At 26.7% G+C, this 9,728-nt stretch overlaps 2 protein-coding genes across 2 annotated transcripts; one reads left to right on the forward strand and one right to left on the reverse strand.

Annotated features, from left to right (window-relative positions):
* Positions 1-657: 657 nt before the first annotated feature.
* Positions 658-9,728, forward strand: LOC126896251 (UDP-glycosyltransferase UGT5-like). Its single transcript, XM_050668890.1, has 7 exons — positions 658-895; positions 3,005-3,096; positions 3,155-3,395; positions 7,828-8,420; positions 8,485-8,707; positions 9,096-9,315; positions 9,383-9,728. The coding sequence occupies exons 2-7, from the start codon at positions 3,067-3,069 to the stop codon at positions 9,666-9,668; spliced, it is 1,593 nt and encodes a 530-aa protein (XP_050524847.1). The 5' UTR covers positions 658-895; positions 3,005-3,066; the 3' UTR covers positions 9,669-9,728.
* Positions 4,690-5,404, reverse strand: LOC126896274 (E3 SUMO-protein ligase ZBED1-like). Its single transcript, XM_050668924.1, has one exon. It carries the CDS (start codon positions 5,124-5,126, stop codon positions 4,758-4,760), a length of 369 nt encoding a protein of 122 aa, XP_050524881.1. The 5' UTR covers positions 5,127-5,404; the 3' UTR covers positions 4,690-4,757.

The following is a 9,728-nucleotide window of genomic DNA, read 5'->3' on the forward strand; positions in this document are numbered from 1 at the left end:
GCTCTAAATATCGTTACTCGGATATTGTGATCATCATTGTCGAAGTTCTTACGTGATAAAGTTGTGAACTAAATTAATTCGTGTTATTATATTTTTCAATTATTGATTATTATTATTATTATTTAAGATATTATAAGAACTAAAAAAATTTTCAGGTATGATTTTAAAAGTCAATGAGTCTAGATATATGGTATTTCATAACCCTCGAACGACACCCCGAATCAAAAGTAACTCTTACTCTCATTTTTACACTTTCTCAACAATATCCTCAATCTTTTTTTCTTTTTCTTTTTATTAATTTTTGAGTTATGATAGTATCATCGAATAAAACCGGTTTAGTAAAAGATGAAAAAAGTGGGTACAAAACAAAAAAACACATCATACTAAAATCCCCCAACTTTGCATTGGAGATAATTAATGTTGTAATATTAATAAATTTAAAATTAAAATATTTAAATTTTATGAACTTGATAGATTCTAAATAAATTTAGGATTTGTAGATAACAGGCCGAATTTAGTACAAATTCGTTGTTATAGTAATCGGTTAAAGTGTTACAGCCCAAAAAACAGGTAATTGATACTTCATTTAACCTATGATTGATATAAGTTATCTTAATTTTGATTTAAGTTTTGATAAAAAATGCGAGGTTGATAATAACATCAATGTACTACATTTAACTACTGTCAGCTTAATAATTGATCTATCAATAAAAACTATTTTTAATAGCAACTTGCCAATCTTAAAGTATTAAAAAATAATTCTATATTATGTTCCATCCTCCTGTAGAATTCTTAATTTGAGTATCCTTTAAAATTAAATTTTACATACATTAATGAAACGATTGTCAATTATGTGATTTTAATAACTATCATTTCATAAGATATTTAGTATTTGGTGAGTAAATTTTTATTTCTAAGAATATGCAATAAACTTTATATTGGTAATTTATTTAAATATAACATTCTCTAGTGAAGGCGTATTTTCAAATTATTTTATAAGCAAATAAAAATTATATAAACATTAATTTTAACGGGTGAACAAATTTTTATTTTATATTTTAATGTGTAGTTTTATTAAAGTATTGTACTGAAATTTTTGATATGTTATTATCATGAATATAAAAAGTTGTTAGGTTATTTTGGACTTTACTTTAAATACTCCCTATAAGAGGAGACAATAAAATAATCTTTTGAGATATTTTTTAACTCTTTAAAAAAATCTCCAGTTATATGTTATTAAATTTAATTGTATTTTCAACCATACAATGAATTATAATACACTACTCTTTCTATTCAAATCCGTTTTAAGAGAGTATAACTATCATAATCTTGTAACTTTGTTGATCTCTTGTAGTGGGATATTATGTTATTTTGAAATGATTGGATATATTTGTTATTGAAGAATTAAAAATGGCAACACTTATTCTTCTTATATTTTTTTTTATACTTAAGCTTTAATTTAGTTAGATACGTTTTGCAATACTAAAAATGGAAATACCTATAATGTTTTATAAAGTTAAATGAAGCTTTGATGTTTTTGTGCGCTAGTAGTTAATTTCCATTATAAAAATGTTATGAGTTATATTAACTGATTATTAGAATGTGTGTTATTTATTTGTTTTGAAATGTAATCAATTATAGACATTTATTTGAAATTTTATTACTACTTATTTATAGCAATTTATAAATTTATCAAAACAAAAAACTGCAATTATTTCATAGAAATAAATAATTATAATCTTTATACATATCATTTTTCCCATCAGATACATTATTATATAATATTGAAAAATACATTTATGTAAAAAAAAGTAGTAACTTTAGATCGCTTTACTATCTTTTTAGTTGTAGTATCATATCTTTAAAAATTTTAGATATAGATTTAACAAGTAGATTTCATAAAATTTTCTTGAATATAATAATTTTTAAACAGCAAGAATGAGATATAATTCTGTTATTAGAATTTAATATTTATTTTATATATGGATTAATAGTATATATTCCTATCATCCTATAGAACTCGTTAAAATATACAATGAATGAAATATTTATTGATAACTATTGATTTAATTATTTTGATACACACATTGTTTAAGTCAAAATGATTAGTGTAATATCATTAAGATAATAATTTAAGTAAAATGCACAATTTTAATTTTAATTTGATTTTAAAAATAAAAATAATATCCCACAATACTTAGTCTTAAACTGATTTAGTTGTATACTTATAATTAATAATTATCCTTAAGTAGTAAGAACTTAAATTAATATAATTTGAATCATGTTGTTTATTACAACTTTTTATAATTTGAAAAAATATTAGCTATTTGGTAATTATTGCCAAAACACCATAAATAAACTTGATCAAGTGAAATGAATTTTGTTTTAAGCTATAAGATTACATTTCCAAAAAAATGTTAGTAAAATAATTTTTCAAATTCTTTTTGTGAAATACTCTGTCGTATTCAGGTATCAGGGTATGAACTCTAGGTATCGGCGTATGAAGATTATACAGCTATTTCTCAATGGTAGATGTCGCGCATGTATTATTCTCTAAAATGATGGTACACTGTTGGAAATAGCAAATCTGCTGCGGATGTCATCCAAATTTTATAATTTGATTCCAAATTTTTTAATATTACCACAAAAACATGGTGTGTTATATAGTTGTAGAATAACTATGCTCTTATTTTAAGTTACAGTAACTGATAAATAAATGTATTTTACAATCAGTACATTGTTTTATTTCTAATAACAATAAAATTACGTTAAGTAATACCTAATTTAATTTATGGATATAACAGATAATTATATTATTAATCAACCATACGTATAAAATATACGTGTTTACTTCCAATCAGTTCATCAATTGCCCGACTCATATCGATAAACAATTAATAAACGTGATTATAGAATTATTTATGTGTATGAGTGTATAAATTTATAGCATATGAAAATTGATAAGTTTAAACTTAATAATCTGATTCAATTTTATTAATCATAGGTCAGTCGCCAGTTGTTAGTGTGATATTTTGAGTGTAAGAGCTCCTCATTTTAATTATCACTATGCGTATTTTACGCTTTTATTTAATTATTGTAAGTAAAAAATATATTTTACAAAATTTGCATCATTTTTTAAAAGTACGTTTTTTAGGCAGCGATATGTGTTATTCAAACATACAGCAAAACTGCAGCTCGTACTCAAACGTCAAATATTTTAGGATTTTTTCCGAGTGGTATGAAAAGTCATTTTATGGGATTCAAATATTTTCTTGAAACTCTTGTTAATAAAGGACATAACTTAACCCTAATTTCGTTTTATCCTCTGGATGAAGCTAAATATCCATATCGTCATATTGCATTAGACTTGAAAAAATGGAATATTGAGCCTCCAGGTAAATAAATAAATTATAATCATTACAAACCTTAGTACTTATTTTAATCGTAATTTTCATAATATAATTAAAATACAGTTGTGAACGTATATTATTTATAACTTATCATATTGTATTTTATTAATATAGTTTTTTAAAAGCCGGATTAAAAATTTAAGAGCCCCACGGTATTTTTAGCTCTTTTTTACAAAGAATGATCAGTTGAAAACAACTTTAATATAAAAACTTATTGTGTTACAGGCGCTTTAATATATAGAGTGAGTATGTAGCAGAGATCAGTTTAGGCCTTAAAAATACGTCCCTATGCGAACCACCTCATTTAATTAAAGTCCAACCCGAACCGTCTTTTGGATTTTGTTAAATATGGATCGATTGTGGTAACCTAACTTGAACTGATCTCTGGTATGTAGTATAGGAGGGTGTAGTCCTTACTGGTATTCGTATACTCCATCGCGTTCCATACCTATAGAATAATAATAAACCCGTACCTACTTTGCTATTTCCCACTGGGTATTGTTCTATACCCCCTCTATGTACTATAATGCTTATAATTTGATAAGTAATTGTTATCAACCCATCAAAATTTCATATACAAAAAGATCAAAAAATGGATATTAAAAAAATAAAATGCTTTAAATGTAGTCTAAAATTGCAGAAATTAATTTTTAATAAACTCGAAAAAATGATGTATTATGTATAATAATAGAAATCACATAACTCACACTTTATCTCCACTTTATATTTTAAAATAATAATAAGTTCCATAATTTATTTTCTTTATTAAATAACTTTTTATTGAATAAGCTAGTTAAATATGAATGTTGCCATTTAAAAAAAACTAATGTTGACTCAATTATGAGATATAAGGGATAAATTAAAAAAATACTTAATTGTTTAGTTAATAAATCGAAAAATATGTCAAATTAAAAAATTCCAAAAAGAATTTTTTAATGTATATTAGATGTCGTGATTACACGTGTAATGTGAACTACACGAGTACCCGTGTTTTTACCTATGACGAAATTAAAGCTCGCGTAGTAAAAATATCCGTGTATACCAGAGTATTTAAATATCCGTGACCTTAAATACTCCTATATTTAAGTAAAATCTCAATATGACAGTACACATATCATAATGTATAGTGTTCACTATCTCCTAGTATATATCGTAATCACTTTCATGTATAATAATTAAATAACAAAATAATAATATACATGTACCTATATATATATATAAATTAATCAATTAATTCAAAAAATAACAAAAATAATAATAATATCAAATTAATGTACAAGCAGTAGGTGTATATAGTGCGAAAAATTAGCAAATAAATAATATAGTAATCACTCACGATCTAGGAATTTATAACAATTGTTTGTTTTGGTAAAGAAAAATCAGCATGTTTACAGTCTTAGGCGCCAAACAACTTCTCTTGGCCGTCACTATGTTTCCAGCGGTTGAGAAACATCTTTCAGAACTAACTGACGTTGCTGGTATCCCTAAATATTTCATTGCCAGAGCAACAATTAGTGGATATTTTGATGTACGTGTCTTCCACCATTCTAGTGCATCAAAATCAAATTTTAACTGTGGTTCTGCCAAGTAATTTTGATACTGAATGTCAGAATCAGCTATATTACAGTTTACTTCATCACCGAACAGATATTCAAGAGCACCGTGATGTATAGTCACAGGTATTTCAATTTGCACATCGCAATTAAATTCAGCCATTTCTTTTATCAAATTTTTAACCCGTGTTCGAATTTCCTCTCTTGCATCAACTGTTTCATGCTCAAAGTCTTTGAACCTTGGATCGAGGAAAGACGCTATTTGTCTAGCAAATACGACACTAGAAGGAGTCCACAGTAATTTAAAACGGTCTGAAAGTTTTCTTATTACAGTGGTTTTAAAATGTTCAGCTATTTCGTCATCACTTATATTTGCTTTAAATGCTTTTCTATAACCGCGTTTAGAAGCGGCCTCGCTATTGAACTAGAACAATATTTTTCCCCACAAAAACAGTGGTCATAATTTGCAGAGGCTTAAGCAATTTTATTAGTGTTTCTACATTTGTCCATTACTGATACTTCAAATTTGTGTGCCATCGCTGCTGTAGTTAACGAACGATCAGCAAGAACATTTGAAATTGGGCACCTATATTTATAAATTCGATCAAGCATTATAAATATTGAATTCCATCTGGTTTTACTACTTTGAATTAAACTTTCTGTTGGTATACCTAGTTGTTCTTGCTTATCTTTTAAATATTGACTAGCTAAATTTGAATGCTTAAGATGACAAACAATTTTACTACATAATTGAATTAAATTATCTATTTTATCATATTTTAGGGCATTATTGACAGCAAGTTGTAATGTATATGTAGCACATGTTATATCATTCTTTTCTGTAATGTTATCCAGTAAATTAACTGCATTCAACACATTTTTTGCATTGTCGATAAATACTTCTGTAACTTTTTGATCAATTTCCCAATTATTAAAAGTCATTTTTAATTGATCGGATAGATTTGAAGCTGTATGACGATCGTCTAGTTTGAGAGTTGTCAGGGTGTATGATTTTGGGCACCACTGGTCATCGATAAAATGTGCAGTAACTGTTATGTACGATTCTTGAGTTATTGATGACCAACAGTCAAATGTACAGCTTACACTTTTGGCATCTTTTAGTTCTTTTTTTATTAAATCTTCAACCGACGATTTGAATTTAAGTCTCTGCTATTAATAGCACCTTCCTTACAGATAATATAATTTGATTCGACTATGCTCATAAATTGTTTCAACCCGGAACTAGAACAAAAGGATAAGGGCATTTGATTGATGGCGATCATTTTAGCTAACGCCTGATGAATTTTTTCTGTTCTTTCTGAACTACAAATTCGGTTTTTTTCAAAGTTCTTATCACTATAAGTTCTACGTCGTTTACGGGGTTGTGGTTCACGAAATTCTTATGATGAGGATGAACAATCGGTATTTAATAAACTAGTTGATGATGACGATGAATACTTTGTTAAACCAACAACTGTATTACACTCTTCAACTTCATGAAGATTACCATCATTAGGAAATAAATTAAATAAATTTGAAATGAATTAATTTATTTTATTTTATCATTATGTAATTAAAGCTTTTCAAATTTGCAATACCGTCCATTTTTCATTTGAATTATTACAAATGAATTGCATTTATACATACCTTTTATTTTGAGTGTTTTTCCTTATATTGTGTATGAATTTAAAATGTCTGCCGAATGATCCCGTTGATCCACCAGCACAACTAAACACTTTGTTTGAATTATCATCACACAGATCACAAAAAGCTTTATACCTTTGCGTTTGCCGTATTGCCATACCCAACTTTTAGATCAATGACTCATTTTTCAAAGAAAAAATATTTAATATGTATAATACAAATGTCAAGATCTAAACTTCATGTGACACGTAGTAATAGTGAACACAGGAATAATAAGGTCCAATATGAACTATGGAACAATTTTAAAATCACCAAAAATATTTAGATAAAAAGCATACATAAATAGTAAGTTTCATAAATGAAGTGCAATAAAATTGGTGATAAGATAGATTTGCGAATATATATGTTTGAATATTAAAACCAGTTTAAATTAACTGTCTTATGCATTATTATGCTTATAGTTTATAGTGTCTATACCTATATAATATTATACGATAAACAACGAATGTATTTTACTAATTTTTAAGCTTAATTAATAACTATAAATATAACTTATAATATATGATTATTAAGATAATTAACTTGTTGTGCTATTTAATCTTCTAAGGAGTTAGGAAAAGTTAGGAAAAAAATATTTATATTTATAGTATATTTTAATTCTGAATTAATATACAATGTATGCATGGGTATTAAATACACGGACTTTAATATATGTTTTGCCCGTGTACCCGGGCTCCGTGTGCCCGTGTATTCTAATACCCGTTCACAATCGCGACCACTAATGTACATATATTATTTTAAGAGAATAAAATAATTTGCCAATTTTAAAACATTCACTCTGTGTTCAAAAAATGCTATTGTTTAACAGTCCTGTAAATGATCAAAGCAACCCGCTAAATACAATATTTATGTCTCACTCTATAAAAAGTGATCCAAAAATTCTTACATGTCAATATGACATTTTTAATACACGCGTTAATTTTACACACAATAGTATAATTTTAACATCAAGTATCAATAATTCATGCACAAATATTACATTTTTTATTATTAATGAAAATTAAATCGTATTTATTTTCCTTACATTGTATGCGTTTAAAATTTACATAACATGTATGCGAAAATTCGGACATTTATTTAAGTATGCATTTTTTATTCGAAACTACGTGCTATAAAAAAGAATGTTAAAATAAAATAAAATAATTATATTTTGTTTTTAGGTGGAAGTATGTTAAATTTTGCAAAAGTATTAAATTTAATAATGACACCTATCCAAATATGTTGGTTTGGACCTTTTATCACTGAAATTTCTTTGAATGAAACTGTAGTAAAGAATTTTATTGCAAATGATCAAACTTCTTTCGATTTAGTTATTTTTGAAAATTTTTACCATGAAGCATTTGTGGCTCTAGGCCATAAGTACAATGCTCCTGTTGTTCAACTTCTTCCTTTTGCGGCCACTGCGCGAGTATCTCAGTGGCATTCCAATCCTTACAATCCATCATATATAACTGATGTGACCTCTTCATTTCCTTCAAACATGACGTTCGTACAAAGAACTATTAACACAGTATATGTATTTATGTATACCGTGGTTAATAGAATAACATATTTTCCTCGACAAGAAAAAATTATGAACAAGTATATGATATATCCTGGACATGAGAATCGACCTAGTTTAGCCGAGTTATTGCGTAATATATCTTTGACACTTATCAATACTCATCCTGTAATCGGATATCCTTTTCCTATGGTACCAAGTTACATACATGTTGCTGGTATGCACTGCAAACCTCCAAAGGAATTGCCCGAAGTAAGTAAAAAATAATCGTATGTATTTTTTTATATTAACTGATAAATTTAGAAAAAAATTGTAGGATTTAAAAACTATAATGGAAACGGCCGAAAAAGGTGTTGTATATTTTAGCTTAGGTTCCGTAATTCGATCATCAGATATGCCAAAAGATACACAATCAATGTTACTTTCGGAACTATCAAAAATTGAACAAATCGTTTTATGGAAATGGGAAGCTGATGATTTACCTCAGTTGCCAAAAAATGTGATTATACGTAAATGGTTTCCTCAAAATGATATATTAGGTACGTGTATATTTAAATAATTTGTTAGAAGGCTGTCCTAAATTAATCTTCTTCCTAATTACTTCCCTTTTTGTGATACTCTTATATAAACTGACAAATAAGTCGTTAGTTAAAAAATAATAGTTTTAATGTTATTTTTATAGAAAAAATAAAATATATTAAAAAATAATTGAGTTAAAAGTTAAATTAAAAAAATTAAGTAAAATACAAAAAATATGTAGTTAATTATTCGTGGATAATTAATTAAAAATATACATGTTAAAAAAAATTAGTATCAAATTTCTTTTATATTTTCATTTTCTCTTACCATCAAGAAACTATTCCTTAAAAATTAGATTCCTAATTAAAATAAATTAGACTGACCTCTTTTTTTGGTTGTTTTATGTAGGACACCCTAAATGTAAATTATTTATAACTCACGGAGGTGTACACAGCACTATTGAAGCTATTAATTATGCAGTTCCTATGTTGTCTATCCCTATTTTTGGCGATCAAGGGGGAAATTCACTTCGAGCTGAAATTCAAGGAATAGCTTTGCAAGTGCCTTACTCCAGTTTGACACATCAAGCTTTTGGTGATGCTTTACACAAACTTTTAAATAATCCAAGGTATGCGTTATGATTTTATTTAAAAAAATTAATGATAATTTTCTAATGTTTTATTATTTTATTTCAGTTATGCCGAAAATGCCAAAAAAATATCAATAACTTTCAAGGACGAACCTTTGACTCAATTAGAAAAGGCTATTTTTTGGGTAGAGTATGTAATGCGCCATAAAGGTGCAGCACACCTAAGAACTTCAGCAAATGAACTTTATTGGTTTCAATATTTGTTACTTGACATTATTTTCGTGGTTTTGTCTATTCTTATGCTTTTATGTTACACTATTAAAAAAATATTTGTTAAGACTTGTAAAAATTGCTTCAAACGAAAAACAACCATCAATAAAAAAAAGCAATAGGATCAATAACTTCATTTTTTTCATTTAATAAATTGATGTAATGATGCTTTTTTTATATAA

The sequence above is a fragment of the Daktulosphaira vitifoliae genome, unplaced genomic scaffold (assembly GCF_025091365.1).
Source record: "Daktulosphaira vitifoliae isolate Bord-2020 unplaced genomic scaffold, ASM2509136v1 Scaffold_1, whole genome shotgun sequence".
Taxonomy (NCBI): Eukaryota; Metazoa; Arthropoda; class Insecta; order Hemiptera; family Phylloxeridae; genus Daktulosphaira; species Daktulosphaira vitifoliae.

What these genes read in the sequence shown, in the direction of transcription:
- LOC126896274 (XM_050668924.1), bottom strand. Translation starts at nt 5,126, where the DNA reads ATGGCTGAATTTAATTGCGATGTGCAAATTGAAATACCTGTGACTATA.
- LOC126896251 (XM_050668890.1), top strand. Translation starts at nt 3,067, where the DNA reads ATGCGTATTTTACGCTTTTATTTAATTATT. An exon ending in TCCTCAAAATGATATATTAG is followed by an intron (nt 8,708 to 9,095) that starts GTACGTGTATAT and finishes TGTTTTATGTAG; the next exon opens with GACACCCTAAATGTAAATTA. An exon ending in AAACTTTTAAATAATCCAAG is followed by an intron (nt 9,316 to 9,382) that starts GTATGCGTTATG and finishes ATTTTATTTCAG; the next exon opens with TTATGCCGAAAATGCCAAAA.